Source organism: Pseudopodoces humilis, chromosome 6 (genome assembly GCF_049639895.1).
Source record: "Pseudopodoces humilis isolate 2021_Gansu_Grassland_sample_001 chromosome 6, ASM4963989v1, whole genome shotgun sequence".
NCBI classification, from domain to species: Eukaryota; Metazoa; Chordata; class Aves; order Passeriformes; family Paridae; genus Pseudopodoces; species Pseudopodoces humilis.
This window is the reverse complement of record NC_142205.1, coordinates 14,990,429-15,018,221: the sequence shown is the minus strand read 5'-3', so window position 1 is coordinate 15,018,221 and position 27,793 is coordinate 14,990,429. Positions and strand designations below refer to the sequence as shown.

Below are 27,793 nucleotides of genomic sequence, written 5' to 3'. Positions count from 1 at the left end.
TCAGATTTTACATGCAAAGAATTTTATTTAGATTAGCCATTGCTCCTTTCAAGCTTTTTAATATGAAGGATCAGTCTCTTAGTCCATTTAATTGTCATTTTAAGCCTGTAAATATTGGTGTTGAGAAAATTTATTAAATTCAGCTGTTCACCTGAATGCTTGGTGATCTCATTTTTCTATTCTTTCTACTGAGATACCTTATGCGAGCCAGTGTCCGAGGGTCGCTGTTTTGAGTATCAGGGAGTCTCCTCAGGTACCTGCATGAAGGGTAGCCCAAAAAAAGTAAGGGGAAATTTCTACCTCATACTGATAGACCCTGCAGTGCTGCCACTACCTCAGGTTCCATCCAAAACCACTCCCCTGCTGCCAGAGTCCAGGGAGATCCAGACCCACTGCACAATATGCTGCCAATATACATATAAACAAAATCAAAGCCCCTCTCAAAGATTTTTCCCCATGTTACAGTGCTCAAGGCCAGGCTGAATGGGACTTTGAGCAAGTTGGTCTAGTAGAAGGTGTTCCTGCCCATGGCAGGGGGTTTGGAACTATGTAATCTTTAAGGCCCCTCCCAACCCAAACCATTCTATATTATATGAAATCAAACATAAGTCCAAGTTCTGGCTGCCAAGGAGAAGAAATCTTTCTATTTTTGTTTCCTAGTAAGTTTAATGATTGTAGGCTCTGGCCAGGTGAAGTGCATCAAAGACCAGGGGAGCAGCAATGCTGTTGTGATAGGGTAACAGAAGTAGCTTTTCCAGCTCAGTGTGGTTCTGGGAGCGATAACATTGATATCACCTTATCACCCAGTAACTCAGATTCCTCTCGTGTTTCTGGGCAGCACTCCTTAGCAGTGTTTGATGTGGGCCTGGGGCATAAGCCAGCCTATTTACCTTGAACAAATTATGAGAGTTAGCTTTTTCAGACTAAAAGCATATTTTCAAAATTCAACCTTTTCCAAACCACATTAAGAAACATTTGTTCCAAATAGTGAGGAAAATGCATAGTTATTTTTCCTTTTATTTATTTTCTGTGAATTTGGAACACTTTGTGTTTGGTTTGGGAGGGTTTTTTGCCTGATAAGTCTTCAGCAAAGCAGTAGGATTTGCAAGTATACTTTTCTGGTGGGGCATGTCTGCACGGCATTTCAGATGTGTGATCATGCATAATAAAAATGTTTGTTGGAAATGAGCTTGCTCATGTTCTGCCATGCATGTGATCCAAGCAGCCCAGACTTGCCAGCCACCTGCATTACAAAGCCATCACTTACTCCAGCACAGTTGCCCATATTAATTCTGCACCTCAGCTTCCAAAAGCACAGTTTGCTTCTTAGCATCTTACTACATAACCACCAACAAGAACAATCATCTTTCCTAACTATTATGGCCAAGAACAATCTATGCTCAAGATAAAGACTCAGGATGTTTCACTTCCAGCCACCTCCAAAGACAATGACTTCTCTGTATCAGATGGAGAACACAGCCTGGCGAGGATGTGCTCTGTTTCTCTGCTCTCCTGGGTGGTTGCATATAGTGCTTCATACATTGAACAGATTTCTGAGTTGTTTTTAGGAAGTGACCTATTTTGGTCTTCTGAGAATCTTTCTTTCTTAACCTTCTGGGGTTGCGTTTCACAATGTGAAACTGAATTAAGAACATTTGTCATCAGCAATTTTATTATAGATCTTGATTTTACAGTCAATATTTTATATTGCAACAGAAGAGGTACAAAAGTGAGCATGAAGACAAACTCTTAACTGATAGTCAGAAATAACCTATTTGAAACTAGTGGTATGTGTCTATGTCGATTCATCTAAGTAGTTACATAACAGTTTGTAAATAAAAATACATTTCACTTAATGTAAACATTATGGATGAGGTCTTGGGTTGGCCCAGCCAGGTTCAGTGCAGGCCTTCTATTGCTATTAAAGAGATGAGGTTTATCTAGAGATGCTCAAAATTACACCAGCTTGTGTAGTTCCATAACGATGTTTTGCATCTGGGTAGTCACTAAAACATGTGGAAGTACAACCTTCTCCCTGTGGGATGATGGGAACCCCAGTCTGCCTAAAGGTTTGGCAGCTGCTGGTCATACCTCAGCACCTAGGAGTATATCTGCAGTAAAGCCTGCTCTGTCCTCTTGGTGCCAATGGCACTGCACAGAAGCACTACAGCTGTGGCCACAGGCTGGCCTCAGATACTTGTTTTTAAAGTATAAACTTTTAAAGACAGGTAAAATAGAAATCAAAGGAAATTAGTGAAACCTGCTGTTTCAGTGCACTATAGTACCTCAGTGCTTGTGAATTATACACCTCAGGGCATCACCTTTCACTGTAGAAACTCAGGTCAAGAGAGACTCCTTATTGTGGCAACTGTTTGATGTTTGTTTCTATTCCAGTGGATGGCCAAGCTGTGGCCTGAGAGACCTTTTATGAAAGTTGGAACGCTAGTGTTTACTTCTATGTTAAGAATAAAATGTAATCTGACCAGCAATGGTGTATCCAGCAGGATTTTAATGGAGCTATCTGAGTCAGTCTCACTATTTTCTCTCCCAGCTGCACACTCAGCAGTTCTTACAGGTGCAGACAACCCCCTGAGCAGTTTCTGATTTTTTCTTGGCTCAGCTCAGCTGCTGTTCCACCAGCTACTTACTGTGATCCCATTAAAAGGCAAGAACTACTCTGCCAATTCCATTGGTGCTTTACCTGGTCAGAAGTGTCACAGTACTTGGGAAAATCATGATTTATACCATGTGCCACTGGGCAACGTTCCCCTCAACCAGGGAAGGTTGCACTGGGATGCAAGGAAAGTGTAGCATGCCCATGTAATTTCCTGCTTAACCTTTCGGAAGGAAGGAAGATGAGCACTTGTTTGGAGTCCTGCTCCTCCTGGAAAGTCTCTTTCTTCTCTGTGCATGCCCCAGGGAATCTCTGCTCTGTGCCATTGGGGAGCTGTATAGGAGGGAGCAAACCAGGGCAAAGCACCTGCCTTCAATCACTGACCACAGCCCCAGCCCATCTGAAACTGTGTGTGTGTGTGTGTACAGCACCACACCTCAGGTATCATCTCCTGCTATTTGGCTGTTAGTATCACAGCAAGGATTTCTGGTTATGGACTGAGTACACACCACGCTACTGTTATCACTCTTAGCTATGTAGCCACATCTTCTCCAGCTTTACACACAAGTAACAAAATTCTTCAGTAGCACGGAGAACTCTGCTTCACGGAATTGCTGTGCTGTTGGTGCAAAGCCTGCAGTCTGTGTGGTCAGGGTTGTGCACACACTGAAGGAGCTGAACAGGCCTGAAATAAGACACAGAACCAAACAAATATTTAATAATTGTCAGGTAACAAATAATCACTTTGCAAGCACAACAGAATTACTTCACAGTTACTGAATGCAATGTGAAAGTCAAAGTGCATGCTACATCCGTGCTTATCAAGCAGATGGCTTTTCTAAGGGTAATTCTTTTTGATCTTGCTGCAAAAAGGTAACTGGTGTTTTTAGGGACAAGGGCAAGTCAGTACAAAACAAAGCAGGATCTGACCTCACAGCATGTCAGCTATGCTGCAATATAAAAAATAACTATGAAAAAGAAGAAAGATCTCTTGCACAGACTGTGGAATTCCTGCCATGCTGGAAGTTCACCTTCTGTCTCACTCACTGGTAAATGCTACTACTACAATAGAAAGCTGTTGCTGTGAATGTCAGATATGATGAGATTTTTTTTTTCTAATGCATCCAATTAATCCAGTTTTAAAGGTACTTCTGGAAGACACTGTTGGCATGGACAAAAGCAAGAGAAAATAACCAGCACCAGTTGCAGCTACATGGCATGCAAAGGCAGATGCGCAGCTGACAGATTGACACAGTTCTGTCTGCAATGACTGCAGGGGAGTGCAGCCAACTTACACACTCTATCCTGAAGTTTAGTTTTACCTGTAAGTTTCTTATTTTATTATTATTATGCACATTAAATAGTAAAATTAATTATCCATGTTGCTTTGCCCAGTTGTTTATATATATGTTAGCTGAGCTTTGACAAAAAGTCCTATGTGTTGAGAGACACAGCAATGAGTGTGTCAGGTTCCTCCCTGTGTGAAGCCACAAGGGGTCTAACACAATATCTTTCCCCTTCCTGCCTCGCCCTGTAGTTTATTTCATCATAGGCTGAAATAATCTGTACCTACTTACAGGTCCTGGGAGTATTATTTAAAGGTTCCATTTACCCATAAAGAAAGTAAGCTCACAATTTGGCAGATTTATGCACCACATCAGTGCTAACTTTTTTACAAAGTGCAGAGCACCCATTAATCAGGTTCAGCAATACCCAGAGAGGAATATATTGCTCTGCCTTCAGATTTAAAGACCTACCATTTTTCTCCTTTGCAGACCAATTTTTCCTTACTTAAACTATTGTCACAAACTCAGAAGTTAATAGAAATCTGTTTACCTTGGAAATGTTCTCACCCAAGTATGAGTCCTTGACACTGAAAAGCTGTTCCTGACAGATAAGATATCAGCAATATTGAATGTTTGCTACTTTTCTAATGTCTCTAAAGAACAATTTTGCTCTGTGTGAAGGTCTCTGAACCCACACATAAAGGGTCTCTGGCTTTTGTATTTCCTCAGCAGGAAGATGGAGATTTCAGGCAAGTCAGGACTTGGGCTGGTGTTTCCCAGATTCCTGTTTTTGCTCCAGACAATAGTTAATGATAGAAATTAGTAATGCTTATCGTGTCTCATGCCTCACTCTCTGACAAAGCAGCAGGACAGAAAGCATGCTCAAACTATGGTGAAGGAAGTAAGGACCACCCTTGGCACCCTGCATTATCTGTATGCAGCAGGGAGGAAAGCTGCCTGTTTGTTTCAGATCATTTAGGTAAAAGCCCAGTCAGAAGAAAGTCTGGTGGCTGGATTGCTCCCACTCTTGAAACAACTGAACATGCTCCATGAGAAGTGTAAGGCAGAGAGCCAACCCCAGAGCTACAGCCCAGCTGGAAGCCCCTGAGAAAGACCCGTTCACACAGGAGGGATGCCATGGCAGTAAGGAGGAACTCTGCTCTAGCTCACCATAAACCTGCAATATTAGTTTTATGTTAGTAAAGTCATCACCAATAAGAGTGGATAATTACCTGTAATTGTCTTCACAGATGATCTTAAAGTTTCGCTCTTCTAAAATGCTGATTAACCTCTGAATGGAATGACCTGAGCAGGATTCACTGTCGAGAGAAAGCTTCAGTTACTTGTGTTCCTTGTGTGTAAATCAGCTCACCTAAATTCCACACTATGTCACTGCTTTATTATAGGCAAGATTCTTTAAAAGTTTGTTTGCTAAAGTGCTGTAAAGTCCATTGGGTTTGTGGAGCTTTGGCTACCACTGGGCCCTTGCTGGTAGAAGCTATGTGATGTTCAGCTGTGCATCTTGCATGAGAGCTTTGTGCAGGACATCTGTGGGACATGACTCAGTCCCATTCACAGTTCAGGGCGCTCTAGAACTGCTCCACTGCTCCTGGTGGCAACAGCAGCACAATACAAGGCTGATTGAAATCTGTCAAAGGGCAAAAGGGTCAAGTCCTCTGTGTGATGAGAATAGGGCAGTCATGAAAACCAGCAGCTAGGTCCCAGGTAGGAAGTAAGATAATAGGAAACTGATAGAAAGCAGGGGAGGAAGCAGGCTATGAGCATCTCCTGTTTGTTTGACTCAGTTTATGGCTGCAGCTGCTGCTCTATTTTGGCAAGAGCCTGTTTCAACCACTTCTGCATTGGTAGGAGCCCTAACTTGTGTATTTATTTCCCATCCAGATAAAGGTTTCAAGAAGCATGTAACACTCTGATGCCTTCAAGATCTTTATGTTTAATTTAACTAAATAGCCCAAGGGCCCCAAAGCTGTTGTGAGAGGTTTGACAAATGTCATAGGCACAGACAGAGACATGGCAAAGACCTGTTACCTCAAGGTAAAAATCATCTCCTCATCCAGAGTATAGGACTCACTTCTACTACTGGGGACAAATCCAGTTCCTAACATATGACATCACTGGAGAGCACTGCCAGCTTTTTCTTGTTCTCTACACTTTACAAGTTGTCAGTGATTCAACGTGGAATACAAATCAGAAGATACAAGGAATACATACTATTATATCAGGAATACATACTATTGGGGCTACCTCCCAACTGTCTCCTTAGAAGCAAGTAGAAAATGGACAGAAAATTGCTATGAACTTGTCACAGGAGGAGGATGTGTCCAGCAAGAGGGCCGGCAGGGCACTGCCTTGTTGAAGCTGTTGAGGGGGAACAAGGTGGCTTTTCTGATGCTGGGAAATCATGGGACAAAGGATCCAGTGCCATGTCTGGGGAAACTGATTTAAAGATCACTCAATTTCTTTTTCTTCAGCAAACCTCTATGCAAAGGACCACAAGACTGCTATGCTGGTCTCAGCACAGATGCACACCTGTGAGCCATGGCAGGTGTGCCAGCTCATGTGGAAAGGGGACACTTCTGGTGTCTGGGCTAAGAGAGGGGCTGCAACACTGGAGCTGGAACTGTGCCAGAAAGCGAGGCTGAGCAAGGTCCACGCTCCTTCCTGAGCAGCACTGCATCATCCCAGCCTGCTTCCTGATCCATGGCACCAAAGCTGCCATTTCTGTCGGGGAGATCGCTAAGAATGGGAGAAACTGTGGCAGTGCATTATGACCATGTGAGCCACAGAACTGGCTCTGAAAGGAGGGGTCAAAGGCACAGAGCCTCATGCTTGGTGTTTCAAATGTGGTAGATCTGCAAATGAATCTGACTGGGATGAAAAATATCACTCAGAAAGGCTCAGATGAGAGTTGAGGCTGCTGTTCTGGTATCAGTAATTCCATGGTAAGCATTTCAACTATTGGAAATTATTAGTTTTGAAATTATTTATAATTATTTGTTATTAAAAATCACATAATCATTTAGGTAATAAGAGACTGCTTGTGATCACCTAGTCAAACCAATATGAGCTAGAAAAGGTTGCCCAGGTCCCAGTTAGGTTTTGAGTATGTCCTGAAGACTGCACAACCTGTTCTGTCATTCCAAAATGGCTGTGCTCAGCATAATTACACTATTCCTGTGGACAAACATATCCATGTTTGGATGGATACATGGACATGTCTATCCTTGCAGACATAGCCTGATCTCTGACTTCAGTGCTGCTATAGATATAGCAAAGCTCTGTAGACCTCAATGGAGTTGAAAGGAACTTAAAGGTCATGGGACCTCTTGAAAGCAAGGGACATGTCACTGTGTTACACCTATAACTGTTCAGCAGTACCTAAAAAAATACTAGAGGAAATAATAGTACAAATGTTGTTTTTTCCTGCAAAGTAAACACCTAGAATGTGAATGTAAAGCAGATTTCAAGAGTTTAAGACAATGTTGCTGTCAGACCTGAGCTTCCACACACTGCTCCTCCCTGTACACCAGTGTGACTTACCTTTGAGGTCCACCAATGTCTTGCATAAGCCAAATGTGCACTTTAGAGACTTTATCTGGATCCAGGTTAAAGATCTCAATACTTCCAAAAATGCTGTAAGAATGAACATGAAACAGCAAAACACTCTAAGTTATCTCAGAAAGATGTAGAGAGTATGCTCCCCAAATACTAGTGCTTATTTTTGCTGCTATTACACTCAGTGAGAGAACATTATATTGGCAAAGGATTTCCATAGACAACTTAATTGCCTTATGGTCAAATGTTGTCTCCCCATTCTTATTTCAGGAGAACTTTTGAAACTGCCTGCAGACAGAAACAAGCTGAAGTTTTGCCATCTTTAGTGCCTCTTCTCCTGTTCAGTTTCCTGGCTATTGATTTGGTTTAGTGCCAGGGAAATGACCATGGCTGTTCCCCCAGAAAGCATATTCATATTTTAATCTTATTCAAGACTGCACTTCCAGCCAGGTAGCCAATTCTAGTGAAGTAAAATCAAAGAAACTGTAATAATCAAGTTCCTTTGAGCACACCACCCACCTACCCTCTGAAGGATTTCAGTTACAGTCTCTGTATAGGAGTGAAAAGAATCAGCTTTACAACAGCCAGGGGTGATTGTAGGTGTTTTACCAAAATCCCTTCTGCAGTGGGACTCACAGGCAACCACATGCAACCCCACAGAAACATGAATGGTTGTGTGTTGAGTGAATACCTGCTGCTTCTGAAAGCTCCAGCTTCTACTGATCCATTGAGCATCACCTGAACCACACCACACGCTGCTTCTGCAAACTGAACCAAGGCAATGGACATTACACTCTGATACTACATGCAGTGCCATGGCAGACTTGGGGCTGCTGGAATTCATTGATGTCCTCAGAACAGTCTAATACCAGCAGAGGATCTGGGCAGTTTTTTTGCAGAACATTTCAGCGCAAATAAAAGCCTCTGAAGGCTATGGCAAAACTGTGATAAAGCCTTATTTGACAGCTATGAATTGGCAGTCTAAGGTTGCATGGGACTGGTACATCAGCTTGTCAGGTTTCAATTTTTATAGGGCTTTCCAGAGCCCCTGCAGCTGCAGCTGTCTGTAGGAACTCACATTAATCCTCAGACTGCTTTAGCTTAGAAAGTAAGGACAAGCCAGAGCAGAGGTATCACTAGTTTAAGGATACACAGACCATCACATACTTGTTTCCTTGTGACTCATGCTCTGTGTTCTTTTGTGGCCTGGGCCTGGGATTTTTCTCTCTTGATATTTTAGTAAAACTATCACTGTGTTTTGTTTGATTTGATTTTTAACATACTGGATCGTTTAATCACTGTTTTTTTATTCTTTTAAATTCATGTCTAAATATTTAAAGACTACTAAAGTCTATATGGTACCTACTCTAGACACAAAATCCATTGGTAAGGCAAAGAATTTTTAAAAAGCTTAATGCAGGTGATTGTACTTATCAACAATGTACTTTCATGTCCTCTTAAACAATGTGGTGCAAATTCAAATCTTGAGAGCTGCAAAGTTTCAGGAAGTTTCATTATGCGTAACTTTCAAATGTAATAAACATGAGTTTTAGTAGATCTTAAATTTATATGGCAAGGAAGCCTGCAGCTGAGCAAACATGAGTCTGTATGTGGTTTTATCTCTCACAGACTCTGGAACTGAACCATTTTCACTCATAGTTTACCCACAAAACAATTTTTTTTAATGGTGGATTGACTTTTTCTTACATCCATGAGAGCTGGAGCATACAGGAATGCTTGTTTTCCACCTGGGCAGTCATCTACTAATAGTTATACCAAGGGTGAAATCTTGAGAGACATATAAAATTAAAGTAATACAGGACATCAGGCTTTTCTCTGGCAGTTTGTTCCTGTAAAGTGCTGATTCAACAAAGCCAGGCCAGTTGCTTAATTGGGACTAGCAGGATCTCATTCCTGTGATGGGAGTTGGCAAGTGTCTGCGGGTGGGGACATCACAGGCACCTTGCCAGGCACTGATGTGGGAGGATGTGCTCTTCAGGTTTATGCCGGGAAGTGCAAGGGGGTTCTCAGCCTCTTGGAAAATGTCTGTGCCAATCTGGGTGCTGTTTTCCACATGAGCATGCTAAAATAGATTTTACTGTAGCAATTTACGTCCTGTGATTTAATTAAGGTGATTGTTGTAATTGTGAGTATTATTTGCAGAGCTCCAGCTCTCTGCCAAGACTTGTTCTAGACACTGACACTCAGCCTCTGACAACTAAAAGAGTGCCCAAACTACAAGGACATCAAATGTTGTACATAAAATGGGACCTTGGATTCCAATATCATGATTTTTAACACCTGGAGCTAAAGCTTTCGTCAACTTCTATTATTCCATCTTTTAAGTCCAATCTGCAAAATCATATATTTTGCCCATATCAGGAACTTAGTGCCTTTCCTCACTTTTGGATTCAGGGAGATTTAGTCTAGATCTCACCATCTTGGATGCCATTTTCCAGAACACAGAGCCGGGGTTGCTCTCACATTCACTTCGTTTTGGACAAGATTCATAGTTGATTCCTGAGAAAAAATACATTAATAGAATAGCTAAGGTTAGAGTGAAAATTTTTGCAAGGCTTATGTGGCTTTGTGAGCAAAAAGATTTCCCCTGTACCAAAGCAAGAAGGCTAAATGGGGAGAGGGCTCTAAAAGGAATTTGCATCTGTTCAAAGGTCTTCCTGTTTGCTCACAGTCTTTTCAGGGAGGCAGTTGCAGATCCCATATCACAAATAATTCTCAGAAAACTGAGAAGGGAAAACACACAGTCCCAAATGTGAGAAACAGGTTAGCCCTTGACAAGTACTGTCTGAATGCACTTTAAAATTAAACTTTGCCCAACATTTTCAGTAATTCCAGCCCAGTTTAGAGGTTCCTAGCCTTAAGCACCAACCCAGGAGTCGTATGGGCAGCAATACCTCCAAGGCATTTGCTCACTGCCCCAGCACTTTAACTGGCCCATGGCCAGGTCCTTTTTGGATGACATTCCTGCTTTGCAGTTTGTCCCATGGGAACCACAGGGTGGAAGCAAGCAAACAAAGTAAAGGGAGCTAGATGTGGCCAAGCAACAACTTGGTGTTAAAATAACATCCAAAGTTGTGGTGGTTTTTAATTTAACCTGAGAAATATGTATTATTTTCAGACTTCCAAAATATTGGACAGTAAAGATTTTAAACTAAATCACTAGAAAGTAATGTGAAAAGGATTATGTTTAGGTGTAGATTACCTGGAGCAGATGGGTCTCCACACCATGAAATTCTATCAGCCATATAACCCAGCAAGGTGTCCTCCAAGGTAAGGAAATTTTGATTGGATTTTGTATAACGATGAACGAGGTCACCTGTCTTGCTCCAGAACAGTGACTGTGAAATAAGGTACAATGTCTGGTAAGTGATAGCTATACTACAGCTGGTCAGAAACCTTTTCTGGAGAAAACCAGAAAGTTCATGATAATGAAGGAGATTTAATTTTATTGAAATGCAGTGAGTTCACCCTAGTGAGTCAGTTCTTACTTGAACACTCATTTGCAGAATATTTTGGGTGTTTTTATTTTTTTTTTGTGAAAAGGGGCATGTTGAGCTTTTAAAGGATTTTGAAAGAAAGGTTTGACTAGTTTTCATAGGATATATACCAAATTTGTTGTTTGCTTTTCTGGAAGCAGTGTCCCCCTAACGGCGTGATGGCATGCTCCTTACAGAGCCTTGTGCTCAGGGAATGGGGACATCCCTGTCACTTCACTGGGATGATCCTGGCTTGAGACAAGCCTTACACAGGGGTGATTCCCAGCGATAGATTATGGTCAGGGTTACTGGGGTCCAAAGGTGTAGCTGCAGGACTGTTGCAGTAAGTGCAAAAGTAAAATGCCATCCTCATCAACCTACAGACCCTCACAGCTGTTATGGGTGAGATCCCACTGCTCCGAGCACTGCCCAGACCTGGCATCCCACCACAGCCCACCCTGCACTGTGATGTTACCTTGTTACAGGGTATAGGATGACTCGCCAGCTCCATTAAAGGCTGATAATCTTCTGGTGTGATATTACAGGGATTCTTGTAAATGAACGCATCTTTTAATGATTCCCATATTTTTTGACAATCCTTATCTCTGCCAAAAGATTAAAACATAGTTATTAAATGTTTATGACTATTTGTGCCTGTGAAAGGTTCTCCCTCTGTTGTGGTCTGAAACTGAGCCTGGGAGCAGGGACAGGGCATGTCAGCCTGGAGGGTCTCCAGCTAAGCGGCCAACCAAGGCATCCCAAATTTCATATGTCATATCATGTCATGTCAGTCGTCTGTCACAGGGCCAGCCCCAGTTGCATTACAGACCACACCTCCTGTTTCTATGAACCAAATTTACCTCTTGGTAAATAAAGATGATTAACAATGATATTTTACACAGAACTATTATCTTTCATTCAGGAGCCTAAATGCACTTTCAGTTATATCACTGTAGGAATAAGAAGCCAAACTGTGGGTGCTACAGGGAGCACGGTCGTTGTTTTGCTGTTGCAATCTTGTGTCAGCAAGAATTCATGCTTTAGTTAACAGGACTTAAGTTGGGTGTATTAAATTTTCTCCTGGAGGAACATTTCTCTGGCTGCATAGTGTAAATAACCCACAGTGACCGTGCTCCGAAGTTTGATATTTTATTTACAGGTTAGGAAGTTGTAAATACCTCTCCCTGCCACTAAGGATTACAATATGGACACACTGAATCATCCAGAAGAGAGGGCTCCTGCTGATTGAGGGGTGACATTAGGGAATAGGCAGCGGTCCCCTTTGCTCTGCATAGTCAATGGTGTCATAAAAACAATTTGTAGAGCTTGGCTTTAAGCATGGGCACATCTCATAAACATTTATATGGCTCACACTTTCTAATTTGTCAAATGATTTGTCCTCCAGGCAGGTTTTTTTTGTTTGTTTTTTTTTTAAGCTACTCCTGAAATCTGCTTTATGTAAGAACATTAACAGCCACAGGCGACAGCTGGGTACCCAGTGATCTATGCTTTCATATGGCAAAGTTTTTATGCTTGGTCTCAGAAAACAAAACATTTTTCAAGAAATCATAAAAGATACATGTTTGGTTTTTTTTTGTTTTTGTTTTTTTTATTTCCAAAGCAGAGGGGTAGGAGATAAACATAATATAAAGCCCTTCTGCTGCTAGACTCAAGTCATGGCCATGAGAGGCACAAAGAAAACCATCCAGGTGACTCATGATGATGTCAAGATTGATTGTTGAGTCACTAATCCAAAGCATCAGTGTTCCAGCCTTTCAAGACACCAAACTCAGCACTGGATGACAATGTGTCAATGCCACCAGTATCTGAGAGAAGAGTCTTTATGCACAGTCCTGGCAGAGCTGAGCCAAGCTGCATTTTTAATGTCATAAAACCTGGTAGATCTTAGCCTGCAAGTGGGGGAGGCTCTTCTCCTGCTGCTAATCGGTGTGGTACTGCTAGTTGTATCACAGGGAAGAATGGTAAGTCATGAAGATGGGCTTTTATGGAAACTTGGCAATTTTAGCATTGTTTCAGAAATACTGATCATCATTGTAAAAAAAAATACATAAAAAAGCTAAACAACCTTTTCTTTTTGCTGCCCTCACCTATCAACATGGGTTTTTTTACAAATGAATAATAATAAATCATATAAATAATAAATTTGCCACTGGAAAGCTATTTCTCTGATATGAAGCACAAATTTTGTCTCACATCCTGAAGAGATTACCAGGCACATAGAACTGTGATTTTGGTTTACATATGATAAGCAGTGGGAAGACTTGAGGATCTGCAAATCCCAGCCCCAGGAAGGTGTGCCATTCTTTCCAGTCTCATTGTTGAGGTAGATTCTGTTAATAAATTTTCACCTGACCTTTTCCCAGAAAGTAAATACTTGTCTGGTGTGCAACATTTAATTCACACCGAGCAGAGGTGAAGGCACAGACTTTCTGTAGCTCTGGGCCTTCTGAAACAATAAGAGAAGTTTGCTGGCACACGGTATGCTAAAAATTCCAGCAAGAACAGCTTCAGGTTGAAAGAAGAACATGTGCCTTGCCAAAAAAAAATGCTTGAGAAACAAACTTTTCTTTTAAAACTGCTCCCAAGTCATAGAATATGTTGATTTAGTGTTCCTTCTTTATTTACAGAAGAAATACTGCAAAAGAGATCCTCACTCTACCAGTTAGTTAAATTTATCTAATTCAGATAATTCTGGAGCCCGTTGGGAGTACTCTTATGTCCCACACTGCTGTGGGCCTTGGGCCCTCTCTTTCTCTGGCTTTTGTTCGTGTATTTTGGGTTGTATATGAGCTAATTCTGCATCCTATCTGCAAATACCATATAGTCTCCTCAGGCATAATGGATTTCTTCCTTTGAGGACAGCTTTGTTTATGCTGAAATATCAAAGGCATTTTATTCTACTATAGATTCTGAAATACTGGATCCAAATTCAGTGATATGTAACATAAATATACCCTAAATTTGTGTTTATTTTTTTTACATTTTATTTTTATGAATAGATTTTGGGCAATGCTGGTAAACGTGAAATAAAATAATAACAAACAGAAAGAACACATGCACTCTTCCGTAAACTTGAAAACTGCAACTTTTCTCTGGAAAACAAGGATTGAAGAACTTCCCTTAAAACATTTTTGAGCCAGAGACTCTACCCTGAACTCAGCATAGCCTACAATAAAGGTTGGGATACAAATAAACTTTTCCTTATTAAATTCAAATGTTATACATTATATCCTCCATTTGTCCTTATATTGGGTAGAAGTTGCATTTTCCAGTAAATTTGAATATTTCTATTCATTTGCCTTGTATATAAATATCACATTAATCTATCAAGCAAAAGCTGGGGCCAAGAATATTTCCATTAGCATCTCTCCCAGCAGCCAAATTTTAATGTGCATATTAGAAAAAAGGACAGCTTCTGCATCATTATTTCTTCCATATCTATACACTGGTCTGGCTAACCTTCAAAGAATATCCTTACAGTGAAAGGAACAGGGTAGCACTGAACTATCTGGTAAATCACTGTTACTATAGATTTATTTTTCTTTGCTTTACAATTTTATTTTTTTTTCTTTAACTGGACATGATGGAGCAAATTCATCTCCAATTGAAACTGAATTAATTGGTATAATATCAAGGATAAGATTCATCCCTGCTGATTTCAGTTACACCATGAGCAATGTCTTGCTTTCAGTTCAGCACTGGATTGACACTGAATGCTGAAAACATTTAAGAAGGGCAATGTTCCCTTGGGCTGTGCTGCCTTTAGTTTTCTACTCAAGAATTTGAAAGAGATGCTTTAAGAATGGGACCCATTTCAAATTTACAAGTAAAGAATTACTTCCAGGCTTTGTGCTGGAGAACTCAATCAACTCTGCCCATGTTTTTAAATCAACCTTCCAGGCAGAGACACTTTTCTGATGAGACCCGTTCTCCTCTGCAATCAATATCAGGTTGCCCGAGGTCCAGGATTTTGTTTCTAAAACACTGCAATGTGTTCAGGCCACCCTGAGTTTTTAATTGTGGCCCTGAGCTGGAAACTGTCCCCTGAGCCCATGTACCTGACCTGTGCAGTGATCAAACCTCTGCAATTTGTGTATCCTTCTCATTTGCCACCACCACTAGCCAAAACAGTTATGAACCCAAGCACTCAGAAATCTGACTCTTTAAAAAATCAGCAAGATGTTTGTGGTTATAACATAGCTCCTTAAAGACATAAAGCCAGTTTTCACTCTTCCGGGATCTAAGGCACGGGCTTCACCAAAAGCCCGGATATCTCAAATGGAGAATGCGGAATTCAAAGGAATTAAATGGTGTATCAACATTTCTGCATCTAACAGACCCATCTTTGCCTGTGTCAGTTTATCTGCTGCATTTTGGTAAACTGTGATGGCTGTAAACAGCAGTGAAATCCACAGTCAATCTGTTTTTTCATGTGAGCTTATGTGTAGCTATGTCTTTATGTCAGAAATTATACAAGGACCAGTAATGTTTATGCCTGTGTTGAGAGAAAGCCCTCTGTAACTCAGAATCCTTTTGCTACCTTTTCTACCTTAAATATTTCTGAGGTTTTATTTCTTCAGCTTTCCCTTCCCTACTTCCAGCCTTGCCTTTTGTCACTGCTGCTTTGGAGCAGTTTTTTTGGAGCTGCTGCCAAGGCCAGCCCAGGCAGCTGTGGTTGGCTGTCTCTGGAGCGAAGCTGGGCTGGAAGCTAAAAGCAAGGAGAACACTGCCATCGGGTGGAAGAAGGAGCTCTTCAGGAGCAGTAGCTGAGCTCAACCCCCAAAGGTTCCTCATGCCAGGTGACAGCACAACCCATCTCCAGGGCATGGAGCTAGAAAATGGGGACATGCATACAGTGCTTCCCTGTTATTATTGCAGTACCTAAAACCTCCCATCAGGTATCTTTATCAGACAAATATGAATTAAGAAAGGTCAGTCAAAACACTGCCCTTGCTGAGGATTTGGGGACACTGCTGCCTGCTGGTTTTAGCATTAGGATAATGGAAAGAGGGAAAATTAGAAAGGAAAAAGATGAAGGAAAAAAATTAGATCTGTCAATCTCAGTGTCTTCAGTAAGCACAAGCCTTTCATTTCCCATTTAGTTTAATTATTGCAAAGTGTCTGCCACCATAGCACTTACGGTAACAGACTTTTTGTCAACATGAAAACAACATGCTTGATTTTTTTTGGCAGCTTGATTTGGTAGAATATTGCTTTCTGCTAATTAAATAGTTCAAAAGTCAGTAAACAAAGCATTGGAGGAACTGACTGAGCATAAAGAGGGAGATCCAAAACCCTGCCTCTGGGAAGATGACTTCTGTAAAGGTTACCTGTAGTCAGAGCAATTAAATTCTGCATGGCAAAGAGGGGGAGCCTGGAGGTCTGGAAAAAGAAGTACAAAGTGAGATTGCTGCTGGGCGCACCTTGGGGCTTTGTATATTCCTGTACAGCAAATGACCTGGAGCAAGTGACAGCTCCTCATCACACCAGTCCTTCACCTTTGGCAGCAATAAGAAGGTTTTAAGGGCAGGAGTATTTGTGGCTTTGGTTTATAGCTCCTGGAGTATTTTATGTGAGTCAGGAATTGGTGCTGCAGGACAACACTAAGACATCACCCTTCTGGGAAGGGTTTAGCCAAGAGGTGGCAGCTGTAACCAGTGAAGAGTTCATCTACACAAGCAGATTGTTTTGCTGCCTGGATTTCAGCCTCCCTGGATGAAAAAACAAGCTGCTAGAGCAGTTGGTGTTTTCAGAGATGCTCTGTAAATGGAACAGAGCCTCCAGAAGAGCAGAAGTCTCACCTGGACTGCATTTTGACAGAGGGTTATAGTTGCTCTATAGTTTAAGCTTCCAAGTGAGGAATATGTCATCAACAGATATAGAGGGAATAAATTTCAGCTGGCATCTTACCCTTTGATCAGAGCTTTAATGTTAATATTAAACTTCTAAGAACATTTCTATAACAGTGATCTAAATTAAAGTATGTACAGAAAAGTATTCAATGGCTTAATGCACTTTCACTTTTTCCTACCTGTAACATTAACTTGAACTACATGTTTTGGGTTTTTTTGCTTGTTTGTTTTTAATAGAACTAAAGCTGCTGGAATGTGGCATAAATGCAGTAATTTGGGAGAAGTCCCTGCTTCAAGGGTGGGCTCTGTCAGCAGGACATAGACAAGGCAACAGACTAGAGGTTTTGTATGTCTGTGAGTGAAATCCTTCATAATTCCTTATTTTGTAATCATCTCCTGGGAGGAGAGAATGTATCTTTAGCATGTTTTTATCCTTGGACACTTGAGACAGACTTTCATTTAACCCTAGAGGAAGAAAGGATCTATTCCTTCTATCCCTACAGGAAGTTATATTTCCTCACGTTGCTCTGAGGTGTTAAACAGCTGAGTTTAGCTGAATATCACTTCTGAGTGTGGGTTTTTTTTTCACTGTCATCTCTACAGGTGTTATAGGAGAGCAGAAGCAGGGAAAAGTGGGAGAGAAGTGGTAGAGAAGTGGGACAGTGAGAGAGAGGGGGAGTATTCCCCTTTTCAGCAGCAAGCTCATAAAAACATTTAATAATTTCAATCCTAGGGTGGTGCTATAATTTAGACATCCACCAGACATTGCTCTGTAGAGCCAATTCTATAAAATCAATAAACAAGAGAGAAGGTAAAGAACAGGCAGCTAACTGAGTGCATATGACTAAGTAGTTACAAAGAGTTATGGTGGAAAACTAAGTTGAAATATATTTCATCAGAAAATACTTCTGATTAACATGTAGAAGGTCAGTGCAGACAGAATAATATTCTCTCTAGCATCTGGAGTTAAAATCAAAGGAGATTTTGACTGCAAGTATATTTTAATATAGTGATGCAATATGTGTAAACTAACCTAAATGTGAAAAAATTATTTGGAATCCTATGGAATCTTGCAATAAGAACCATTAAATACCTATACACTGTAAAATTAATGTAAAAAGTTTGTGTATATGAGAAATATAGAGTCATTTAATAACAATTTTTACAAGATAAAAAGACAATGTGTCTTTTGACATCTCCCCATTAGACTTGCTGGACTCTCAGACCTTGGGTTGCCTGTGGAGTTACAGCATGGGAGGGTAGATTTTCAGCACAGAACTGAGCCTGAGCTTTGCACAGAACTGGATGGCTTTTCACAGCCTAGCAGTGGCATTTATGCTCCAGAAGAGCAGAAATAAATATGCTGGTGATTAATTATCTCAAGAACAAATCAATGCTAATGACCCACTGCCCTATGAATTTGTCTCTTGCTAAAAGAAAAATAAAATAATTCCTTCTAACGAACTTCCTTTAGAAAAAGATGACAACAAAACCCAAATAGAGTCCTACCTCACAGATCAGAGTAGTTATGGAAACTAGCTCTAAGCAGCAGGAGGATTCTTTTGAAGGACAAACTCCAGAGCCAGTAGCCCCACCTCAATATTCTCAAGTACTAATGACTGTCTATTTGTGCCTACTAAACATTATATTCCAGCTCCCCATTAAAGCTCAGTACAACATATTTCAATAGAAGTGTACTTTTAAGTAAGACTCAAACAATTGTTAATAGTTATAATTATATCTTTGCTACCAAGAAACTACAAGAACAGTCGAAGTCACTTGTATACAATTTAGAGGAAAACAATTGTAAAAGAAAACCTTGTTATAAACATTGAAGGACAGAAGAAATGAAAAGCAGAGCAATGCAGGTTTTATATGACAAAAGCTAACGCAGAAAAGGTATTAAAGTCAGCACACAAGCACAAGAAGCAGGGAGGGGAACATTAACGACATACACAAATGTTAGGAGTTGGCTATTTTAATAAGCAGTGTGTTATTATGATGATACAGTGCCCATCTTAATGCTGAGAGACAAAACAGATGTAGGAACAAAATATCAACACCGTTTTCATTAGAAATGAGCCAAAACATTTCTTCATTGCTGTTTGTCCTAGTTTCCCAGTGGACTTCTTACAAGTCTAAAAGCATTTCTTAAGGAATGAATGACAAAGAAGGCACTTCTGGTGATCATCTAGTCCAGCCTCTCTCTTGGACAAGGTTGCTCAGGACCAGGATCCGTCTAGTTTTGAATGTCTCCGAGGATGGAACTTCCACAAAGTCTCCAGTCAACCTGTTCCAGTCATTGATCACCCTCATAGTAAAAAAAATCCTGGTTTTTTCACTATGTTTAAATAGAATTTTCTGTACTTTAATAAATGTCCATTGCCTCTTGTCCTGCAACTGAATACCACTGAAAAAAGCCTGACACTCTCTTTGTTCCATTCATCTGGTATTTATCACCTTGAGCCTTCCCTTCTCCAGGCTGGACAACGCCTATTAATCAACATCTCTCTGTGTCTCAGACACTTCAGTCACCTTCACGTCCTTCCCTAGATGTGCTCCAGGTGTGTCCCTGACTCCCTCGTAGTGACAAGGCCAGAACTGGACCCAGCACTCCAGACACATCTTCCCAGGGCTGAGCTGAGGGAAAAGGTCTCTCTCTGTCCCCCTGCTGCCAGTGCTCCTCCTCACACGGCCCACTGGCTTTTGTCACAAGGGCAAACTGATGGGTCACGCTCAGCTTGTCACCAGGCCCTGGTGTCCTCTGCCACAGACAGTGCAAACAAAGCCTTTTGTTTGCTCTGGCACCAGAAAAGATGGCACAGCAATGATAACAGATTGCTTTTAGAAAGTGTTTTCTTACAAACAAAGAAACACTAAAGCCTTTGCAGTTAGTTGGATATCAAATTAGGAAGCTTTAGAAATCTACAGAGCACTCTAAGAGGGTCTAATGCATTACAATTGGGTAGTAACTCATACTTTTCAGAAGACTGGTTCAGTAATGGTTTCTTTCATGTAAGGCATATTTTCTCAATGAAAAAAAAAACTAATCTCAGGTAAGTTTCAGTATAATATCACGGTTATAAAAAATAAAGCTAGTATTTTTGTGCCACTGAATCAAATCATGGTTATTTAGTACCATGCTTGATGTGAAAGCATTAACAATCAGTGAACAAACACAAAGAAATTAGATTAAAAATGCCTAGTAAAGCATGAAGGCAAAATGCAAAAGCAAGCATAGAACAAACCCCAGATTTCTTTTGGGAAGAAATTAAGCTGTGAATGCAATAATATCTCACACAAAATCATGGTCCATATGTTCTTTTTGACAAAATATACCTCCATCTCCACAGGCTGCAAAGGAATGGGAAGGGAAAATGCATTCATGATTGTGCAGTCAGGAGACAGAGCTCTCCTGGACATGCACCAACTCTTACTAAATTTAATGGAATTATAGACTGTTAAAATTTGTTACAACAGGATTTGCCTCTAAAGATAAAAAAAAATTGGTTTATCTAATTTTATTAAAAGGGGAAACACATTCTGTGTCCACACAAGATTGCATGAAAAATGTATTGAAGTTTTACACTTTCAGCTTTATCATCAGGTTTTTGCACTGCTTACTCAGGCACAGTGGCATTGTTTGGCCTGCAGTTACATGTTTTATTGAAACTGCTCCCTGTCTATGTCCTTGGTACCCTCTTCCTGTCAGAAGTTAGACAAAAAATAAGTTGGTTTAACTTCAAACAGTTTTTAAGTAGTAGGTCCTTGCCAGCTTCTCTGGACACAAGCCTGTTGTGCTCTAAGATGATCCTGTGTGGGCATGGAGGGTGGACCAGCTGACCCTCTGTAGTCCCTTCAAACCTGACCCATTCTGCTACTCTGTGATTCTGTGAATTAAAGACTGAGAAGTGACTGCAGTTGTGAGGGGGAGCATGGAAATTATCTTGAGCTGCAAATGTAAAATCAGTTATTTCTAGCTCCAAAAAAAAATCATCGTTTATGCTTTGGGCATTAGTGACTATGACCTTTCAGATAACATGTCTTCTCCACTCCTTCCCCAGGTCACAAAGTGCTGCTGGTTCCTGACCTCAGCCTGGCAATTCTAATGTGGTGAAGAGGAAACCTAAACCAGTTAACTTAGGCTACAGCTGTTGCCACTTTTTCTGCCCCAAACAGGTACAAAGGTGCCAAACCATCATAAGCAGCATCCTGCAAGTGAAGGGCGAGTTATCGTGTCACCACAACTGGTGTCTGTCAGCACGGATCTGCTGAATTCCCTGAGCTGTGCAGGTGAGCCCGCTGCCCTCCCCGCTCTGATTGTACCGGGGATAAATAAATCCCTGGAAACTTAGCGTTGCATGGGACTGGAGGTGAGCCTTGCAAGCGGTTTGTTAGCCACGAGAGGGAGTCCGTATTACTGGGAAAGAGGGGACGAAGCAATTGGAGGTCAAATTGTTTCTTCAGACCAAACTGCTATGTGACAAACTATTGCTTTGGAGCCATTCTTTTCCAGGAAAGTCAAAAGAGAAATATCATTCTTTACTGTCAGTATGTAAGCGCATGACTGTATGCAGGGAACAAATCCCCTAAATGGCATCCACATTTCTTCCTAAAAAATAGGGCTAGTATTGACAATGCTTTATTGAAATGTTTGGTATTCTCTTCCCCATGAACTTTGTCATGACAAAGTTTAGTCAGGAAGACTGAGGAAATTGCATGTACAAATTGTACATTGTACAGATGTTAAGAGTCAGTCAGCAGAAATAAGCCTGAGGATTCTATTGCACGCAAGCAGTTGAACAAAATGATTCCCGACAGATCTTGTAATACAGTACCAGAGAAATGTCCTTTTGTGAGCAAATTCAATGCAGAGTTTTGATGAATTTGAAGAATAATCAAAACAACAGGATAAAATCTGATTGCATGAGGTGTTTACAAAACTCAACCACAGACAGCAAGAGCCTTTCAGTGGCCTCTCTGGTCCTGGGTTCAGCCCAAAGATTGTATTGGGAAATAGAAGAGCATGACCAGAGTGAGCTGGCTGTGGATGGTGTAAGGGCTGCAGTAAGATGAGGGAGAGTGCAAGGAGGAATCCTTGAGGATTAAAGAGCTCTGATAGGGAAGGTGGACACTAACATGTCAGAGGCCTTCTTAAATTATTTACAGCACACAGACACAAAAGTAGAGCTAAATGGAGGCTGTAGAACTCTGTTAAATCCATCTGTGATAGCCAGAAACAAGTATAATATCCATAGTTATATGTCAACAACCCCCTTTTTTCCAAAGCCTGCCAGCTATTCTAGTTTGAAATATGGCACTCCAAAAGTAGTAAATGTCACTAACTGCCACAGTGAATAGATTTTATGTTCAGAAAATATCATCAAAGGTGATATCAAAGGTGGAACTTAGTGACTCTGATATAAAAAAAAAAAAGGCAAAAATACAAGGAAATGTCCATGAGTTTAATAAAAGCAGATCTTTTTAAAAAAATGCCTGTGTCAGTGTAAGATTAAAAGTGCAAGAAGAGAATATGGACAGATTTATGAGAAAATGAGAAGATTTCTAACCAAGATAAGGAAGTTCCCATGGTGGGAAGTAGTGGCAGTAATAGTCCTGGCAGAGTACAGGGCACAGCTTGCCCAGCTCATAAGACTGCCCATGGTTCTGCAGTTCTCTGTTCCTACTCTTCTCTTTGATTAAGTGCACCAGAGATCCCATACAACAGAGGATCCAAGGCCTACATTAATGATGAAAGAGAGAGGGATGAAAGATACCACTCTCTGATGTGTCCTAAAGGCACCCAGGTCATTAGCAGAAAGTGCAGTGACAGAAGTGGTTACAGCACAAACCGCACAGAGCTCAGAGCAATCAGAAATGAGCAATCTTGGGTTTGATTCCCAGAAAAGCACCTGTAATTAATTCTCCATTCAGGAAACCTCTGAACATTTCAGATGTACATAAACAAGCATATTTTTCCTTCTTCTGTGGTCTATGCTTCAGAAAATATTGCCTCTTGAATAAAATAGAACAAAAAAGGGTCCTACAGTTCAGAAGTCATTTAATCTGAAAGAAAGTGAGTTTACAGCCACAAAGGTATTAAGCACTGTTGGATTATGAATGGCCCAAAATATTGTGCTTTGTAATAACAAACTTTTTAGATAACTTGTGATAATGGATTTGTGATATTTTTAAAACTGCCCTTGAATTAATTGCCTAAACAAATCATTCCTAGAGATATTTGTGGTCCAGGTTCAGCCTGTGTTGTCAGTGAAAACACACACATGGCTGTGGTTGAAACATATTCACACAAAAGTAGTTCGTATCTTCAGCATCCCAATTTGAATGAAACAAGCCCATGTAATGAAGGCTATTAGGTTTGAAAACAATTTCAGATTTAAATATTGAGTGTATAATCCTTTAACAAATTTATGCTTTTAGAAACATATATATGATTTTTTCAAATTTCAGGAGCTTTAAAATTTTATTTGCAAAAGAATCCTCCTTTCCCTCACTAAAGCCACTCAAATATTTAATGTAAAGCATGAACAAGTCTCTGTGTGCTCAGGCCATTGTTTTCCACGTGACCCTTCAAATACTTAAGATCAGCTTTTTCATACAGTGCAGGATATCCAAAGCAAAAGAAATCCAAATGCAAGCAAACTATATACAGCTTTGTTCTCATCAGCTCAATGTCATGAAAACAAGAGGTGGCAATTGCCTTTTCTGGGACAAAGACCAGGGACAGTTCTGTCACCTGGCCAAGGTGTGGGGCAGCCCCACAACACTCAGAGTGATGGAAAATTCCAGAGTGATGGAAAATTCTGCCAGAGGCTCACTGCAGACACAAAGCAGGGTGGCTGGTGCCACAGAAGGGATGCATGGCTCCCTGCTGAGAGACCCTGGCTGCTCTGGATCCCGTCCTGAGGGTCTGGGTGTGCCCAGTACCAGCTGGGGGCCCCGGGGCATTCCTTATTTCATACTTTGCCTTTCTCTTCAACGAAGGGGATCAGAAAATCAGTTCTCAGCTCTAATACATTGCCACAGACCTGGGCCCATGGAATCTCTTCTGCAGGAGAAGAGGGATGGGATGCCTGGGGTGTTGCACTACCTGCTGTGATGAGCTGAGCAAGGACCACCTCCAGGGGAAGGCGTTTCCAGGGACCGAAAAATTCAGTGCTGAGCTGGTATTGTGATCCACCTCTATTTCTCTGTGCAAGCTCTCTGAGCTCATCTAGAAGTCTTATCCAAATGCTAAAAACACTTTTGGAAAACCCCAGGATACTTCTCAATGTTTTTCTTACATTTTTCTCTGTCCTATAAATTTGTGTTGAGCCTTCTCCTTTCCCTCTCTCCTGTGTTGTTTTGGTAACAGGACTGCAGTGTCCCATTACAGACTTTGGCAGATCAGCTTTACAGCAAATTGCTTCACCTCCATGTACTCATACCTGTTAGAATTCAGCTTTTATTTCAGCTGGCATTAGGGAAGTTGCAAAATCCATTTATGATTTTGTTTTGACCTAGGATTAGTGTTAATTTTATTGCTTCTGCAGATAGTTTCCTTAAAAAGCCATCACTGGGGCACCGAGCTTCCGTCTGCGCGTTTTTCCACAAAAGGGGGCTCTTAAGCGCCTGATTTCTCCCTGCCGCTGCAAACCCCGTGGCCACGGCCAGGTGGAGGCGAGAGACATTTCTGTTCACCTCACCCCTGAGGCACAACCCACACCTCTACTCACCCCAGCTCTGGGTGCTGCGCCGTGATGTAGTTGTAGCATCTTCCCAGGATGACTTCTTGCAAGTTCTTAGTGGTTCCCCTGTCCTTCCACTTCAGCATTTGGGGACTGACCTCGTGCCTCCCGTGGGTCAGGAGAGAGGCCAGCACGACGGCGAGGACGAGGGCGGCCAGCAGGACGGCGATCCCCACCAGGAGCACCGTGCGCTGCCGCATGCGGGCAGAGCCCTGCTGCGGCGGCATCGCTGAGGGGCGGCGGCAGCTGCCCCCCCGCCGGGGACAGCGGCTTCTGCGGCCACCCCGCACCGCCCCCGCCACGGCGGCTGCCCGGAGGCCGGGCTGACCCCCGCCCGCCCCGGGTCACGGCCGCCCGCACTGCGCGGGGCTGCCCGGGGCTCCCTGGGCTCTCTGGGGCTCCCTGGGCTGTCCCAGGACCCCCGGGCTGTCCAGGATCCCCGGGCTGTCCCGGGATCCTCGGGCTGTCCCGGGATCCCCGGGCTGTCCAGGATCCCCGGGCTGACCGCGGCCACCGGGGGTCCGGAGGGGCAGGGTCCGGACGGCCGGGCCGCTTCCCAGCGCCCCCGTTCCGCCGGTTTTAGAGCCAAACGAGGGCTTTTCGGGGCTCGGCGCGGTAAGGTGAGAGCCCGTTTGCCCTTCTGAGCCTTACCGTGACCTCCCCGAGTTACACTTCGGGAAGTTACCGGCGGTAACGCACACAAATGAACTCCGGGAAATAACTCGTAAAGTTCCTGGAGTCCTCGTTCAAATAATTGCAGCGACGTGCTCCATCTAACGTGTGAGTAAAAGATTAATTCAAACCACCCCAGCCTGTTTGCTCTAAATTAATTGTTTTGTACAAGACAGGTGTTGAATCTGACTTTACCTAAGGCAAGAAGGTAATTTTGCAGAATCAACTTTGCAGTAGTCATAAAAACATAGTTTATCAAAACACAATGGGTTATTTTACTTCTCGCCCTTGCCCATAGGCTTGGATTAGGTGTCACATGAATTTCTAAGACAAGTGTGTAAATTATGAATGTTTGAGGCTGTGTGAAATCATCTAAGGAGGCATTAAGTGTTCTCTGCAAGAGGCATATTAGTTCCTTACTGTACTCTCCAAAGAGGGCAATTCTACTTCCTTAGGCAAAAAGTCAAAACCAAATAAAACTCAAATCTCAAAATCTTAACAAAAGAAGCTATGCAATTCCAGAATGTTAGCTATAAATTTTTCATAGATTTTTAATAATTGGTTACCAAGCATCTGTCTTCAACAGATTGAATGTGATAAAGGGAATTTGTGACACATTGCAGCCTAAGCAGTTCTGAAAGACCTGAGAAATGCGTGCTCTGACCAAAGCCTGCACTGGCAGGTGGTATGCTAAGCATGTAATACGAATTTTTCTGATTCCATTTTCTCAGAAATCATGTGAACTTCGCAGTATTGAAACCTCAGTTTTAAAGTGACATATCAGGCTGCCAGATCCAAAGGGGTTATAAAAATATCATCTCTTCGTAAGAGAAACATAAGAGAGACTACAGTGTTCTCTCTCTATGACACTGCTTGTGGCCCCTGTGGTCCCTGCTGCTGATAGGGCACAAAGTGCAGGAAGATCTGTAGGAGACAGTTCAGTAAGAATTAACTCATAAAGTAAGTTCTTCCCCATATTCGTCTCAGTAAGCACGTGGGTTTTCCTTGACAGGCTCCACTGATTCTTCTTTATTTTCACCGCCCTACAAATGTGAACACAAGGTATTCACAGCTGAACTGTGAACTATTTTATCCTGCCAAGCCAAGGAGCCGCGGCCCGGCTTTTGTAGCTCTTTTCTGTTGGCAGCGCTGGCAGCCGGCTCCTGGGGCACAGCACCTGCCTGGAAATAAGAACCGAAGCTCAGCCCCTTGCAATCAATCCTTCCCTGGAGCAAGTGGCAGCACATCAGGAAGAGTGCTGGTGTCACCAGCGTAAAGCCCCTGGCTCCCAGGACGCTGCAGCGGCACCAACTTCAAACAACCTCTATCCTGTGCCAGAGAAGATCCCCCAGAGACAAAGGGAGGTGAAGTTCCTCTGTCTCTGGGAAGCTCTCCTGAAATGGCTGGCGAGGACTGCAAGAGTTTTTTCTTAGCAGCTCACCAACTTCTGCAGAGCCTCTGTTCAAAATAAATCCGGATATTCCAAAGAGCGCTCATGGTTGTCCCACTGCTCTGGTTTTGCCTGCAATAGGGTTCCTCTCTTCCCAATAGCTGGCACATGCTGGGTTTGGATTCAAGATGGGGATGCTGTGGTTCGGTCAGGAGTGCTTTGGTTTCTGCTGAGCAGGGCTTGCCTTCTTCAAGGACTTTGCAGTGTCTCTTGGTACAATACGTGTTTTCCACTGGGAAGGGAGGGATGAATGTTGAAGATAGAGGCCAAGAATGCATTAGAAAACCTGTACAGTGTCTCTGTCCCTGTTTGTCAGGTGACCATCTGCTGCATTTCAGGCCTGCAGGATCATGTCCAGGGACCGGCCTGGGACTGAACGAGACGCAATTCTGCTCAGGATACCATTTATTCACCACAGGAATTAACTCAGCTTTGATCCAGAGACAGAGAGTGCCAAACAGAGGCAGGGTGCTGGGTTGTACGGGACAGAACCAGGGTAGTGTTTAAGGTCAGGGACTAATAGGAACACAGCAAGGGAGAATCCCCAGGAGCTCAAAACCAGAAATTCAGAATTCCCTGGACTGCCACACCACGAGGCTCTGGGGTGGCTCAAGCCCTCCCGGGCTCACAGGGCCCATCCCCAAGGCGCAGGATAGAATCCACTCTTCCTGGGCTTTAAAACTACACCTCTCACTTTAACAGGGTTTATCTGAAACTGAATCTTTGGATCCCTGGGCAGGGGGCACCTCCCACGGCGATGCCAGGGATGTCCTGCAGTGACAGCTGCCCCTGGCAGTGTGCTTGGTCCCAAACTTCACCCTGGTGCTCATCTTGATCTCACTCCGCCTTGAGAAACACACATGGTCCTTGATTAAACCTCATCCCAGTCCCAAACCCGAGCTCAAGGCCAGGCCAAAGGCAAATGCCACATTTAGCCTTAAACCCAATCCCCGCTCTAATCTAAAAGGCAGCCCTAACTCCAAGGCCAGCCCCAACTCCAGGCCCTTCCCAAATGCTCAGCCCTAAACCCAAGGCCACCTTTAGCCCTAAGCCCAAAGCCAGCCCCAATTGCAGCTG

The 27,793-nt window shown here is 42.4% G+C and overlaps 1 protein-coding gene and 1 long non-coding RNA gene across 3 annotated transcripts; one reads left to right on the top strand and one right to left on the bottom strand.

The window, feature by feature from the left end:
• Positions 1 to 112: 112 nt before the first annotated feature.
• On the bottom strand, positions 113 to 24,849 carry LOC102100836 (ADP-ribosyl cyclase/cyclic ADP-ribose hydrolase 1). 2 transcript variants are annotated; one of them, XR_001332294.2, is made up of 9 exons: positions 24,583 to 24,849; positions 11,449 to 11,578; positions 10,700 to 10,835; positions 9,914 to 9,996; positions 8,168 to 8,244; positions 7,462 to 7,554; positions 5,133 to 5,219; positions 3,124 to 3,299; positions 113 to 257 (listed from the first exon to the last, which is right to left on the bottom strand). XR_001332294.2 is itself a non-coding variant. In XM_005517824.3 (8 exons), the coding sequence occupies exons 1-8, from the start codon at positions 24,819 to 24,821 to the stop codon at positions 3,218 to 3,220; spliced, it is 927 nt and encodes a 308-aa protein (XP_005517881.1). In that variant the 5' UTR covers positions 24,822 to 24,849; the 3' UTR covers positions 986 to 3,217. The 2 variants fall into 2 exon arrangements, 1 of the variants encoding a protein (XP_005517881.1); XM_005517824.3 differs by lacking the exon at positions 113 to 257 and having other exon boundaries at positions 986 to 3,299.
• Positions 24,850 to 24,962: 113 nt separating this feature from the next.
• LOC106628650 (uncharacterized) lies at positions 24,963 to 26,755 on the top strand. The gene is made up of 2 exons (XR_001332069.2): positions 24,963 to 25,374; positions 26,279 to 26,755. It is a non-coding gene; the product is annotated as an uncharacterized LOC106628650 (long non-coding RNA).
• Positions 26,756 to 27,793: the final 1,038 nt, after the last annotated feature.

Bases quoted from the DNA above. Each gene is read 5' to 3' on its own strand.
- LOC102100836 (XM_005517824.3), bottom strand. From the start codon at position 24,821: ATGCCGCCGCAGCAGGGCTCTGCCCGCATGCGGCAGCGCACGGTGCTC. The intron at 8,245-9,913 runs GTGAGATCTAGA...GCCTTGGTTCAG, and splicing joins GGAAAATGGCATCCAAGATG to TTTGCAGAAGCAGCGTGTGG. The intron at 7,555-8,167 runs GTATTCACTCAA...TCATTCTTACAG, and splicing joins GGAGCTTTCAGAAGCAGCAG to CATTTTTGGAAGTATTGAGA.